This window comes from Oryzias latipes, chromosome 1, assembly GCF_002234675.1.
Source record: "Oryzias latipes chromosome 1, ASM223467v1".
In the NCBI taxonomy this organism is placed as follows: Eukaryota; Metazoa; Chordata; class Actinopteri; order Beloniformes; family Adrianichthyidae; genus Oryzias; species Oryzias latipes.
Window position 1 is genome coordinate 9,697,513 of NC_019859.2, and position 15,356 is coordinate 9,712,868.

At 43.7% G+C, this 15,356-nt stretch overlaps 1 protein-coding gene across 2 annotated transcripts; it reads right to left on the bottom strand.

Moving 5' to 3' along the window:
• Positions 1 to 8,085: 8,085 nt before the first annotated feature.
• Positions 8,086 to 14,674, bottom strand: znf207 (zinc finger protein 207). Of its 2 annotated transcripts, XM_023955456.1 has the most exons (11): positions 14,493 to 14,674; positions 13,915 to 14,041; positions 13,693 to 13,831; positions 13,413 to 13,586; positions 12,959 to 13,034; positions 12,783 to 12,844; positions 12,390 to 12,529; positions 12,068 to 12,166; positions 10,380 to 10,622; positions 9,846 to 10,005; positions 8,086 to 8,860 (listed from the first exon to the last, which is right to left on the bottom strand). In XM_023955456.1, exons 1-11 carry the CDS (start codon positions 14,531 to 14,533, stop codon positions 8,709 to 8,711), a joined length of 1,413 nt encoding a protein of 470 aa, XP_023811224.1. In that variant the 5' UTR covers positions 14,534 to 14,674; the 3' UTR covers positions 8,086 to 8,708. The 2 variants fall into 2 exon arrangements, with proteins under 2 accessions (XP_023811224.1, XP_023811229.1); XM_023955461.1 differs by lacking the exon at positions 12,068 to 12,166.
• Between the last annotated feature and the right edge of the window lie 682 nt (positions 14,675 to 15,356).

The window sequence follows — 15,356 nt, forward strand, 5'->3', positions numbered from 1 at the left end:
ATTCATTTTTCAGAAACCCCTGATGAAAAGAAACAACGAGGACCCGATTACGTCGCCCGGATTGGCGTCACCGGGGCCCCACTCTGGAGCCAGGCCCAGGGTCGGGGCTCGGAGGCGAGCGCCTGGTGGCCGGGGCTCTTCCCACGGGTCCCGGTCGGGCACAGCCCGAAGGAGCGACGTGGGACCACTCTCCCATGGGCCCACCACCCGTAGGAGACCTCAAAAGGGGCCGGTGCAATGTGGTTTGGGTGGCAGTCGAGGGCGGGTGCCTCGGCGGCCCAAACCCCGATCATGGAACCTGGCTTTTGGGACATGGAATGTCACCTCTCTGGGAGGGAAGGAGCCTGAGCTGGTGCGAGAGGTTGAGAGATACCGTCTAGATATAGTCGGGCTCACCTCCACACATAGCCTGGGCTCTGAAACTCAGTCCTTAGAGAGGGGTTGGACTCTCTACCACTCTGGAGTTGCCCAAGGTGAGAGGCGGCGGGCTGGCGTAGGCTTACTCGTGAGCCCCCAACTCAGCCGCCAAGTGTTGGAGTTCACCCCGGTGGACGAGAGGGTCATGTCCCTCCGCCTCCGGGTGGGGGACAGGTCTCTAACTGTGGTTTCGGCTTACGGGCCGAACAGCAGTTCGGAGTACCAGGCCTTCTTGGTGTCTCTCGAAGGGGTACTGGAAAGTGCCCCAACGGGGGACTCCATTGTCTTCCTGGGGGACTTCAATGCCCACGTGGGCAATGACAGTGGCACCTGGAGGGGTGTGATTGGTAGGAACGCCCCCCCTGATCTGAACCCGAGTGGTGTTTTGTTATTGGACTTCTGTGCTCGTCATAGTTTGTCCATAACGAACACCATGTTCGAGCACAAGGGTGTCCATCAGTACACCTGGCATCAGGGCGCCCTAGGCAGGAGGTCGATGATCGACTTTGTAGTTGTTTCAGGTGACCTTCGGCCCTGTGTCTTGGACACTCGGGTGAAGAGAGGGGCGGAGCTGTCCACCGATCACTACCTGGTGGTGAGTTGGATTCGCTGGCGGGGAAGGAGGCCGGAAAGACTTGGAAGACCCAAACGCACTGTGAGGGTCTGCTGGGAACGTCTGGCTGAGCCCTCCGTCAGGGAAGTCTTTAACTCCCACATCCGGGAGAACTTCAAACAGGTACCGGGGGAGGTTGGGGACATTGAGTCCGAGTGGACCATGTTTTCCACCTCCATTGTCTCTGCTGCTGCTCGGAGCTGTGGTCGCAAGGTCTCTGGTGCCTGTCGCGGCGGTAACCCCAGAACCCGGTGGTGGACACCGGAAGTAAGGGATGCCGTCAAGCTGAAGAAGGAGTCCTACCAGGCCTGGCTGGCCTGCGGGACTCCAGAGGCAGCTGACAGGTACCGGCAGTCTAAGCGAGCTGCGGCCCGGACTGTTGCGGAGGCGAAAACTCGGTCCTGGGAGGAGTTCGGTGAGGCCATGGAGAAGGACTATCGGTTGGCCTCGAAGAAATTCTGGCAAACCATCCGACGACTCAGGAGGGGAAAGCAGTTCTCCACAGGCACCGTTTTCAGTGCAGGTGGGGAGCTGTTGACTTCGACTGGGGACATTGTCGGGCGGTGGAAGGAGTACTTCGAGGATCTCCTCAATCCCACTGACACGCCTTCTTTTGAAGAAGTGGAGAGTGAGGATTTTGGGGTGGGGCTGTCCATTACCCGGGCTGAAGTCACTGAGGTAGTCAACGAGCTCCTCGGTGGCAAGGCCCCGGGGGTGGATGAAGTCCGCCCTGAGCACCTCAAGTCTCTGGATGCTGTGGGAGTGTCTTGGCTGACACGTCTCTGCAGCATCGCGTGGCGGTCGGGAACCGTACCACTGGACTGGCAGACAGGGGTGGTGGTTCCCCTCTTTAAGAAGGGGGACCGGAGGGTGTGTTCCAACCATAGGGGAATTACACTCCTCAGCCTCCCTGGGAAAGTCTATGCCAGGGTACTGGAGAGGAGAGTCCGTCCGATAGTCGAACCTCGGATTCAGGAACAACAGTGCGGTTTCCGTCCTGGTCGTGGAACAGTGGACCAGCTCTACACCCTATCTAGGGTGCTGGAGGGTTTGTGGGAGTTCGCCCATCCAGTCCATATGTGTTTTGTGGATTTGGAGAAGGCGTTCGACCGCGTCCCCCGTGGCATCCTGTGGGGGGTGCTCTGGGAGTATGGGGTCCGGGGAGCCTTACTGAGGGCTGTCCGGTCTCTGTATGACCGGAGTAGGAGCTTGGTCCGCATAGCCGGCAGTAAGTCAGACCTGTTCCCGGTCCACGTTGGACTCCGGCAGGGCTGCCCTCTATCACCGGTTCTGTTCATAGTTTTTATGGACAGAATTTCTAGGCGCAGCCAGGGGCCGGAAGGGATCTGGTTTGGGGACCACAGGATTTCCTCTCTGCTTTTTGCAGATGATGTTGTCCTGTTGGCTTCATCGAACCGGGACCTCCAGCGTGCATTGGGGCGGTTTGCGGCCGAGTGTGAAGCGGCTGGGATGAGGGTCAGCACCGCTAAATCTGAGGCCATGGTCCTTGACCGGAGAAAGGTAGTTTGCCATCTCTCGGTCGGTGGAGTGTCCTTGCCCCAGGTGGAGGAGTTTAAATATCTTGGGATCTTGTTCACGAGTGAGGGAAAATCGGAGCGTGAGATTGACAGGCGGATCGGAGCAGCGTCCGTAGTTATGCGGTCGCTCTATCGGTCCGTCGTGGTGAAGAGAGAGCTGAGCCGAAAAGCAAAGCTCTCAATTTACCGGTCGATCTACGTTCCAGTACTCACCTATGGTCATGAGCTATGGGTCATGACCGAAAGAACGAGGTCCCGAATACAAGCGGCTGAAATGAGCTTCCTCCGCAGGGTGGCTGGGCGCTCCCTTAGAGATAGGGTGAGAAGCTCGGTCACCCGCGGAGAGCTCGGAGTAGAACCGCTTCTCCTCCACATCGAAAGGAGCCAGTTGAGGTGGCTCGGGCATCTAGTTCGGATGCCTCCTGGACGCCTCCCTGGAGAGGTGTTCCGGGCATGTCCCACTGGGCGGAGGCCCCGGGGAAGACCCAGGACACGCTGGAGAGACTACGTCTCTCGGCTGGCCTGGGAACGTCTCGGGGTCCCCCCAGAGGAGCTGGAGGAAGTGGCTGGGGTGAGGGAAGTCTGGGCATCTCTGCTCAGTCTGCTGCCCCCGCGACCCGGTCCCGGATAAGCGGAGGAAGATGGATGGATGGATGGATATTCATTTTTCTTCATTCTAAATTTTTTTTTAAAAGCTTGATATACATCTTGAATAGGTAAAAATCTTCAGTAAAGAAGTTAAAAACTATGTTGATGTGTATTAATATATACATCTGAACATTAGTACATCTATTAGGAAACAGTGGTCATAGCAGGTCTCTGAGCAGGATGTGTTTGGCTTCTCTTTCCTGAAGATAATTTGAGCCAAAAAGTGTTTTTCTGATAAACAAACTCAAAAGCGGCTTCAATAGAACATGTTCAGTCCTGGATAGAAACATTTTCTGTAACTCTGTGTTCACACCACCCTCGGCAGCGCTCGTTCAAGTGACCAATTCCAATGAAAAGTCTACGTAAACATGCGTTTCAGGCTACTGCGCTCATAACTCTCGCGTTTATGTGTCACTACGCACGTCTTCAAGTTTGTTTTTGGACTCTACTATTGGGCACGCTTTTAACCGTTAAACCAGTTGAGCTTTGACCAATCAGGGACTTGGATTTGGTAGTGGAGTATGGTTGGCGTCTTTTTCCTTTTACAGAAAGGAATGGAGACTGGAGACTGGTTTTCATGTTGACTAGCGAAGCACACAAGTTTACCGAAGCAGAAGTGAAGAACAATGACAAAAGAAGATTGTCCCTATTGTAAAACATGGAAGAGGCTTTGTCATGGTCTGGGGCTGCTTTGCTGAAAATGACACAGGGTGGCCTGAATCTGTGCCGTCCAAGAAAGACACTGCAGGAGCATTCTGGAGCAAAATTCACTGCTTTGTGTCTGAAATCTTGGTTTCCATTGCAGGTTATAGGTCTTCAAACTAAAGTTATGACTCAAAACGCAAACATCTTCTAAATACAGAAGAAGAGAGTTCCTGTTGACGGGTGCAAGATTCAGTCGCAGAAACTGATTGAGTTACTAATATTTCTGATTGTACTAACAGTTCAAAAAGGTCTTGATGTGACTAATTTTAGTTTTCTTTAGTCATTTTTTTTTTCGTTTCTTTCAATGACCATCGTTTTTCATCTTTCAAATAGTTTCTACTTCCTGATAAAGTCTGTAACTCATTTTTAAGATAGAAAATAAGGTTAGACTTTTTATTCTTTTACTTTACATCCATCACTTTAACCTGAAACGACTGGATCTAAGGATTAAATGATTCACTTTCCTACATTTTGGTTCAAACTACAATTTTTGGATCATGGTTTTTTTTAAATTATTTATACAAACTAAACATTTGGAAAAATCTGTTTTTAAATTTGCTAATAAGAAGCAACAATGAAGAATAACTTTTCAGTTGGTTTATATTTAGCCTGATGTATTGTAATAAAAAGGCTGAAAAAGTGAAAAAGGCCCAGCAGAGATGATTTCCTCAGGGTGCTGAAGCACAACATCTGCCAGAGACTCCTGCTGTCCTTCTACTGGTGCAGTATAGAATTGTGAGGATGGAGTATAGTTTGAAATAGTTTGAAACTTTCAACGTAAACAGACTGGTGTGCAGAATGCAACAATTACTTTTTCCCAATTGGGTTTAATGATTTAGCATAGCGTTCGGTTTTTGATGGAGAACTGTTGAATCCTCAACTGGAAATGAGTTGAAGAGATGCACTTTTTGTGCAAAAAAGGTATTTCATTGGTAGATTAATTTTTCTGTTAGCGCTTCGTTTTGAAAGTCTGTTAGCGAGGTGAGCTGTACTCATGCACTCTGCTTACCTGTAGGATGTTTCTGAGCTTTGAACAAGTATTAACCCAGAAATAATAGTGGGCTTTACAAAGGATTTCATAATGTCTGCAGTTTGACACCGCATGCTCTCCTTACTCGGTTTCACTTTGACCATTTAATGTCGCAAATTTAAAATGAAAGTAGTGAATAAAAACCAGGACTTTCCTTTCAAATAAGACCTAAAGAACAGTCATCAGTAAATGCTGACTCATAAAGAAGTATAAAAAAACATTTTAAGACTCGTTTTCTGAAATCTAGAAAATTGCTTTAATATCTTCTATTGACCTTAATGACTGTAAGAAATGGTTTTTCTGGGGTGTCATAACCCACCAAGATTAACAACAAACACTTCAACTGGACACTTATATCAAAAGCAGTTTTTTCAAATGAACAATTTTAAATGTTGCTGTTGTACAGTTGAATGATTTTAGACTTTCTTGCATTGTTGATGCTTTTTATCCGTTTTCTGTGACCCAGAATCCTTCTTTTTATTATAAAAAAACACACAGGAAATGATGCAACACTTGGAGGTGATTTATTAAAGTGACACGGAATATCGTTGAATTTTCAGAGCTAAAATAATTCTTTTGGATGTCAATGACTGACACCATCTGTCCAACTTTAACACTAAAAGAACATGTTGAATAACCCCCACAGAGTTATGGTATGGGGTGGGGCCTTTAAACTTACCGTTATTGTAAGTTTGACTACGAAGAGTTGACACCATTTTTCTCAAACTTTTTTGTCTGGATAGATAAGGATTCTATAAAAATTATTTATCATATCAAATTTGACTATTCAATTTGTCATGAGACCAAAACACGAGGGAGCAAACATAATGCAGATTTATTTTTTAAACAGAAGTCATGCTTCAGATGTTTGGACTTTTACTGAAAGGCAGCTGTTAAAGCTCATTCATAGCAATAAGTGACACTACACAAAATGGGCAAATTCAAACAGAGAATCTTTATTATTTTAGCAAACATCATAGAAAACACAAAGGAACCCCATTCCCTAAAGCTTCTGAATTTTATTAAATGAGGCCAAATCTGTTTGTAGGCGCTCTTCTGTAGGAAAATGCATCTCATTTCTAATTCAACTTTATTTTCCTGTTACACAACACCTCAAAGTGCTTTACAAAAAATAAACATAATAAAAAGGCCCAACACACATTCACCTTCTACAAAAACAGTCCAGAAAATCAACAAGGAAACACAGGAACTAAACTAAACAGATGAATGAAGCCCTCACATCCTCAGGCAGGCCGTCCCACAGGTGAGGCCCACAGCGCTCGACCTGCTGGTGACCTTTGGGACCTGACGGCTTGGACCATCATAAACTAAAAGCAGTTCAGATAAAATATGAAAGTCTAATTCCATTAAGACTTTTTGAAACTAAAATAAATAAATAAAAGTCCATCCTAAAGCTTAGCCAGCACAGATTTCAAAATAAGAGTAATGTGCTCCTTTTGGGTTACAAGACATGCAGCCGAGTTTTGAATTAGCTGCAGCCATTTTATTGTTTTTTTTTTAGTCAACTACAATAAATAATTCTTGTAATGGAATGAGTGGGACTCATCAGGAGAGGTAAACGTCCAACTACTTACCAGGTTAGTTGAGCTCAAAGATGTGACGACGGCTTACCTGTAATAACTCACCGTCTGCGCCTTTCAAGCCTTGTAAGAAATTTACATAAGAATGCAAAGAGAGCATGGTTTCCAGAGAAGACTCAAACTGTGACAAACATCAGGTACTTACTGGCTGTAACTGACCTGTCATGCCAGCTGACTGCGTTTTAAGGCTGAAAAGCCTCTTATGGATGAGCTACAGACAGAAACAAATGCAAAGCAGTGAGTGATCATGTGCAGACATCACCTTTCAATTTCCTTCAGGAGTTTTAGTCTCCTTAGAATGGAATGTAGCTGCTGACCTTTAAAACTGCTTCGTGCTGAACAGTTTTAACAGATTTATGGCAGACAGTACCTTTTATTTTTAAGAATTACTAGAAAGGATGGACCACAAACACACAAAAAAAAAGAAATAAAACAAAACCACCCAGCAGCATGAACAGGTACTGTGGCAGAAATGGGAAAGTTTTACTGCCAATGGAAGCAGCGGTTAGAGGCCGCTGCCTACTGCCATTCTTATACCAAAAATATCGGCATTCCGTTTTTTTGTTGGGTTGAATGTATGAAACAAATCTTTGTCAGTGAAAAAAAATCTATAAGTACAACAGCTCAGTGCCTAAAGAACTGAGGAACCCAGACCTGTTGTATTGTTGGGTTTGTTTGTTTTGCCAGTACAGCATTCATGCGCGTCAGAGTAAAGCCATGTTCACACCGCCCTCGCCGTCGCGCGTTCAAGCAAAAGTCTAAAAAACACACGTTTCGTTGCTTCTGCGTTCAAAACTCTGGCGTTTTGGACATCACATATTAAACCAGGTTGAACTTTGACCAATCCGGGACTTAGATTTGGTCGCGACAGAAGTGCCAAATGTTTTTGTAAATTGATTAATAATTACGGTTTGTGCCCAGCTAGAATTCTATGACACCAAGTCTTTCATGTGTGGGAATAGAGCTGTGAAAGAAAGAACCTGCAGCTAGATTTGGGAGACCGCTTTGACATTTCTCACCAAGCCTCTTCCCACCGTTAGTGGCAGACATGCGCTAGTCAACAGCAGAAAAAGAAAAACAAGAAGCCGCCCCTCCCTGCTTGTCCTGTGTGAACACTGTGGGCTAAATGCTCGTTCAAGAAGTCGCATTTAGGGCGTTCTTAAACACGTGTCACACGCCTGGTGTGCCCGTAGCGCAGGCGCTGTGCAAAGTAATCTAAATATGAGTTACAGTGTTCAACTGTCATATTTTTTAACAATCAGCTCTGATTTCATACCAGCAAACAAATTTGAATTTTTGGGACGAAACAAACCCCCCCCCAAAAAAACAACTTTATTCTGGACAGAATTTCAGGGTTTGGTCAAGAGACGATGGGGGGAGTGAACTCAAAAAAAAAAAAAAAAAAAATGAACACAGATTATGAAAAACTGGATGATGAAATCCTGTCATAAGAACAGACTCGATCTAACCACTGAAGCATCATGGGTACAAACCTTCAGGACTCACCTCCGCGTATGTCAGGACAAACCAGCATTGGGTTTCAAAGATGGATTTTATTACAACAAATCAATAAAACATTACAAAGGATGCATACAAGTTGAATTGAACCAGGAAACAACAACAAAAACAAACCTGAAAGAAGAATAAAGCTAGAGACTGATGAGTCACAAACTCGAACACTACTTTGTTGGAATCATCTTAAATCACTGAGACCCTCACCAACCATGGTTGGGGACAAAATGTCCAACAGCATCTATGCATGCTGTGAAGGCCTCAATAACTCCACTAAAGTAAACAAATGGTTTACAAGAGAAACTTGCCTTTGTAAGAAGTTGGTATGTTCATGTTACTCCAGCAGCTTCAAAAGAAAATATGAATCATTTTTACAAACTTCACCACAATGAACCTGAGTGAAATCTATGGGAAAGAATATATCCTCACGTCATCATCAATTAGATCCCAAACAACCTTTAGGTATTTGCATGCTGTTTGGCTGCATTTCACTTAACATTTTACAATTAATGTCCATGAGTTTAAACAAAACACGTCTTCATCACCACTGATCTTAACTCCTCTTTGCTTGCAGCTAGGTTTGAAAAAGGTGAGAGAAAGGTGTTAGCCTCAAACCTAATGTGGTGGAAGAATTCTTTGCTTCCTCAGTAGCGTCCGGCTGGAGACATGACGGGCGGCCTCATACCCATGGGAGGGCCTCCCTGGTAAGGGGGAACCATGGGGGGACCCTGCCCATATGGAGGAATCCCTCCAGGTATGTAACCTGGCATGCCCTGGGGAGGGGCACCGTACTGACCTGGACAGAACACAGACATGGGGGGGGGGGGGGGGGGGGGGGGTTATTTCAATGCAGACAGTCACTCCTGGACTTCAGCTTAGGCAATCAGGACTTTAGCACGTGGCTTATTCAAAAAAGCACCTTTTCCCCAGTATTAAAAATCTAATATGAAAGAAATGTTTAAAAAAAAGTCCCCACTACTAGCTACTAAAAGCTAAATAAAATAAAGGGTCTAAGAAATGACTTAAAAAGGGGTAGGAAAAGTCTAACATGAAGCCGCAGGTTGTTCCAGCGAGTCCCCTTTGAGTTTCATTTTGGGGTTTTTAGAGGCAACTAATCAAGACAATGCGAGGGGACAGGAGGCTGCAGCTGCTCAGACCAGCTGTGTACGGTAAACATTTAAAGACCCACTCTGAAGAAAAGAGTGTTTTTATCTGACTATTGAGGCATTTTTCTGATAATGGAGGACATGTATGAAGAAAATTAAGATTAAAATAGCATTTCTGGATATTTCTTTGTTGAGACTGGCGTGAATCAGACGCAGACAAAAAAAAAAACGTAATTTAAAAAAGGTTGTATTTGTTACAAACTGGGCGGCCCACAAGCTCTCTGCTCTGCTTCATTCTGATGCATGTACTTATAAACGACTAGGTCCATGTATTTGTTTTCCTCGTCTGAGCTGGAATCCGACTAAACAGCCCCAATACTGCTCGCCATTTTAGTTGCACCAGTAATGATAGAGAGATGCTACACTCTTGGATATGGGGGACAGGAAAGAGGGCGGGGTTGCTCCGCGCCAACAGTCCCGTCCACAAATCAGAGACCAATTTTTTTTTTCTTCAGAGGCAGAAACTTGGTCCTAGAAAACGACAATTACTTTTATTTTTATCATTTCAACTAAAAATGGCATAATCCTAATTAAAAGACCACTGGGAATGCTTTTACAATCGATCAGAATATGATCAAAGTAGGACTTGTTTGCAGCGATCTTACAACTTCTTACCATGCAAGGGATGCCTCATGCCGGGCTGCTGCGGGGGCATGCCTTGCTGCGGGGGCATTATGCCGCCCACGGCTGCCACAGAGGGAGCAGCAGCAGTCAGGGCCTGACCAGGCCTGGGTATGAGGCGCTGGTATCTGGGTAACGTAGCCTTCATTTCCTCCTGGTCGAACAACACAGAAAGCAAACATTCAGACGGCAGAACGTTTCCCCGGACCCTCTCAGTACATCGAAACACTCACAAAAAGGTTGAGGTATTGGGTACCAAAGTTGGCGTGCCCTGATTTCAGACTGAGGATATTCAAGTTCAGAATCATCCTTTGACATAACCACAGAAGGAAAAACGACTACGTTGTATTTAGAAAATACAGACTAAATGCGGAACTTCCCATTTACAGGAACATCGAACCCGCATCTTCATCCTGATCGTGTCGGTTTTACGTAGGTAAACGTCGCCCCCGCCCCTCTCCATATAAACTATTAATCTGATCATTACTTACTGTGAAAAGGTCAAAGTAGAAAGCTCAAGCAACTTACCAGTGAGATATCCTCATCAGGGTGGATCAACTTACTGGTTGCACTCGTAGTGGTGAGGGTAGCGGGCTTACTGGTCACTGTGGCCGGGGGTTTGACCACAGTGCTGCTAGAGGGGTTAGAAGAGGCAGAGGAAGAAGAGACAGAGGGTTGGGTGTAGGCGGGGAATGTTGCTTTGGGGGGGTCAGCGGTGACCGCAGCGGTGAGCGGGTTTGAAGCTGCAGCCCCTGGAGCGTTCTGCTGGGCCTGTGCAAACAACACAAAGCAGCCCTCTGGTTAGAACGGGTCAAGAGTCACAGACACGTGCAAATAAAAAATAAAAAACAGCCAACGATGGATAAGTTCAGACCAGACGTGAAGCAAAGCTTCCCATCGAATCGTTTCAGGTGTTCCTGGAACTACTGAAAAGGAGGAGCATTCATTCCATTCAAATGAACAAACCTTCATGAGGTTCGCCTTTAAAAATGTTTAAACCAATAGTTTTTAGTGTGAAACGATAGAATACTGTTAATAGTTGGGCAGATAATAAACACTTATACATTCAGTATTTACTTGCTTATCCAAACTAAAAAAAGTGATACTCTTCCAGCGGTAAACAGGTTTGTATCGACTGGCAGTAAGAACCGGTTTGGGATTTCAGCAGATGCTGCTTCTGAAAACAAAAACTGGACTTTTTTCCCCCGAAAACCGATTTTTCTTAAATGTTGACGTTTCATGAAATTTGTGCTAAAATCATTTCTCTTCAGTCACAAAAACACACACCAGTACAGGCTGGTTATTGGTACAGTTGCCCCCTGCTGAATCCCATTTAAACTTTCACAGTCTTCCAGATTTTTTTGTTTGTTTGTTTACCAGCACATTGCATTCTCCATCCTTGTCAATCATTGTCCTCTGTGCCTCGTCTCCTGTACAGAACGGGTTCAGTTTGTTCTATAATACTGGCCTTTTTTTTCTATGGAGGTTTGAACTTTCAACAAAGTTGAAGAAAATTGCATAAAGTGAGGAGTTCTACAGTCTTAAAACATTTAATCTTACATTGTAGATTTCCCCTATCACTAGTTATATTTAGAGCCTATTCCTCGTCAGAATCGAGGGACAGCTTTACTGCAACGTGAAGGTTAGTCACTACCATGACCACACTGGTTTGGGTCATCAGCAGAGCTTTAATAATACCCACTTTGCTCCATGTTTGGCCTGAAAAACATCAAAGGTGATCCAGTATTATAGTTTAGGCTCCATGTAAATTAAAACTTTTGTTTTTAATAACAGACACTACATTTCGGTGGCTACATGAATGAAGCCTTATTCCAACAGAAACGGAAGCATTTTGACTTTCAAATGACTTCTGTTTTGAACCGCTTCAATTGTTCCCTTTAGATTTTCCAAAATGGAATTTGTGACACTATAAAGTTTATCACCACTGCAGCATTCAAGCTCATTCAAAGCACAAAACCTTCCTACACATTCCATGCTTAGGAGCTTATTTATGTGCCAAAGAACCCCCATACTAAAGCTTTTTAATGCCTCACTTTGCATTAAAGCACATGCAGAAATAAAGCTCACAGGTTTTCGCTCAAAGTTGCCAGGCCAATTACAGCAAAGCAAACAATCTAGATCGATTTCAGAGCTTCCAGGCAAACGTATTATGCAACATGCAGCTGCCACAGTCATCGTCCTGCCTGTGAGCGTACTTGTGGCATGTTACGAAAGGGATGCTGGGAAGAGGCAGACTGAGGGTCTGCAGGTGGAGAGGACACAGCTGCTGTGCTGCTGTGAACACCAGAGCCCATCTGCAGCATGGTGGAAATGAGATTATAGGATTGTAAAAACGTGAACATCGTCTTGAATAAATCCAGCTAAAATGTGGCTCTGATTGACATGATTGGGACAACAAACAGGAGAACGCAGTTCAGAAACGAGGTCAAAGGTTGGTGAGAAAGCAAAAAGTTAGCTTAAGCCAAGAAACTTTATTTTTCAACATTTTGTGAGTAAACATGGCTGCACGACACCAACCTGTGCTGCGCTGGGGAAAAGTGGTTTGGCGACAGCCGGCTGAGTCACTGGCACCGCTGGTCGACTGGGTATTGGTCCTGCAGCGGGGCTTGGAGCCACATGCGGCATCCCTGGTCTTGGAGCCATGTGAGGCGGCATTGCTGAGCAATCAAACAAACACAATCAACATCTGTATCTGCATCTGTCTGTGGACAACTCAAAAATATATTCAGAGTTTTCCTGATCTTTGTCCAATTTTAGAGGATGCCTCCTACAATCAGCTGAACTAAAAAATAGCAAAAATGTACAACTTCGACTGAAATTTACCATTCAAAATAAAATAAGAGTAAAATTGTGAGTTTCAGCAAGGTATAGCAAAACATTATTGCACTTATTCAAAGCAAGTATCCTTACCTGGAGGAATGCCTGGCATTCCTGGCATCATGGGAGGCATCATCCCTCCCATTGGCATCATCCTATTAATAACGACAACACATGTTAAACAAAATCTCATGAACCAATCCTATTATTGATGTATCAAACAAAATATCACAAAAATGTCAATAATTGTACAATAAATTCAGTCTTACGCGGGAGGCATTCCATGCATAGCAGGAGGCATGCCGTGCATCATGGGAGGAACCCCGGGCATCATGGGAGGCATGCCTGTAAAATCGTAATAAGATGCCCTTAGTTAAATCTACCACTACATAAATAATCCATAAAAAAACTTGCCTACTTTTATAAAGCAGATAACTTCCTGAAGGTACAAAGTTAAACAAAAAAGTTAGTAAAATACATTGAATTACATCAAAAAAACATTAAATGAATACGTATTATTGTTTCTAAACGAAAATCATTGGTTAATCTTAATTAAATATTACTTCTAGCTTTATTTGAGAATATTTTCAGTTTCTGATTTTACACAAGAGGACTAATTGTAACAGATGTAAGCTGCAAACACACCTCTCTAGTCTAAACTCCAGATGAGCCCTTTTTATTTATTAAAAACCAAATGAATACATGTTTTCTTTGAATCGTTACCTTGGTATCCTGCATGAGGAACACCGGCCACAGGTGGCATCCCCGGTTGTGTCATTGGTACAGCATAAGACGCCTGGGGCGCGACAGCAGGAACCTGTGAAACTGACGGTCCTGCGTCATCATCGTCGTCATCTTCATCAGAATCATCTTGATTGTTCTTCTTCTTCTGACTCTCTGTAAAAGTTAAAGAAAATGTTTACGCGCTGCATTAGAAATGATGGTAAAACTTAAATACCCGCACAGATAATTCCACATTTGTAAGTAGAAATGATAAACAAACCTTGAGATTTTTGTTCTAAAGTTCTCCGTCTTTCTTGCATGTCTTTCTCTGGAATTCCTTCCATGCCGTAGATCTCCAGTTCAATATCTGTTCTTCCAGGGATTGCATTTGGAACACTATCAATTGTCTCTTTGTGCACCTGAAACACAAAAGTAGGGGTCATGATCACCACGACAGTAATAACTCTTTGACAGAAAAAGTAATCAGCTCTGAGTTTCATACCTGCATGCAGTGAATAGCCAAGCCGGGGCCGGTGTACAACTTTTTGTGGCAAATATGGCATTTAAAATGCTTTGCCTTTTGATGCTGAATGAGAATCTTTTCATCGTCAAAATCTCGATTACAATACCTTTAAAATTACAGTTAAGGATGATTTCTTTTATGTTAAATACACAGCATGAAGAGCCCGAGATTAACCAGAACTAAATTAAACACGAACTCTTAATAAAGCAGGCGTTCTCTCAACTGTAATTTAATCCGAAAATGATGAAGTGAAGTTTAAAGGTAGCATGTTAGCTTCTAGCCGGGGGCTAAAGCTTAGCTACATTCAGATGTAACACTTGATTTCTTAGGTACAGTCACTGATTAAACTAGCGAAAATACACGAGCAAAAATCCCCCAACTCTTACAGATAAAGTCAAACAATTATACTGGACTTAATAAATGAAGAACTAATCGAGGTTTTATTCACATTAGCTTAAAAAGACGAAACCGTCAAGCTAGCCGAGGCCTGTATTTGTCGAGCTAACAGTGACACGGAAACACTCTGGGACCGAATAACCATCCAGTCCAAAGGATACCAGCACCATGGTTTCATCTGCTTCTTCTTTTTTCTTCCCATTTTATAAAAGTAATGAAGGAATAGGTCAACCAACGATCGATGTTAATCCTATTATCTGTTTGATAGAAGCATGATGTAGTCTCGTGACAAGGACGAAAATGGCGCTATGCTAAAGGAAGTCAGACGACGCAGCTCCACAAAACGGTAGACGTCAGAGACGCGCCCCTCCTTTGACAACCAGGAAGCACGGTCTTCTTTTATTTAATTTTTTTTTATTAGTAGTTTAATTTTTTTTTAAATAAATGTAAAATTTGAGTAAACGTTTAGATGAATTTACAAGTATGACAGTAAATAAACCAGTGAACACACGATCAATAATAAGTAACAATAACAGTAACATTATTATATTTTAATATTGTTGTTGTTGTAATACACCTATAGATGTTTTCTCAAAGCTGTTGTCAAACAGAAGGTTATGATTTCTTATCAACATTTTCACACACGTGTGGAGTGGTTTTTCAATTTAGATGTGACGTCCCTTCAATGAATGAAATTAAATTGTCACCTTGAGACAATTGTAACATCTGTCAGTAGGGGGCGCCATTTCCTGCTAGATCAAACTATGGAACACGTGAACAAGTGTTAGCTTTCCTCGAATTGAGGAGTTTAAGATGACAAATGCATTGAGAAAAGGAATTAGAGGAGTTGAGAGGTATCAAAAGAAGAAAAAAACTGGTCTTTCTTTATTCTCAACTCATAGCTGTAATTTTTTCTTGAGCTCCAATTCCATTCTCACTCTGTTCAGCTAGTAGAATTTCAATAATTGCAAAGTATTCTAAATATTTCTTTGGTTCTTTAACAGGTTAGCATAGAAATTATTAAA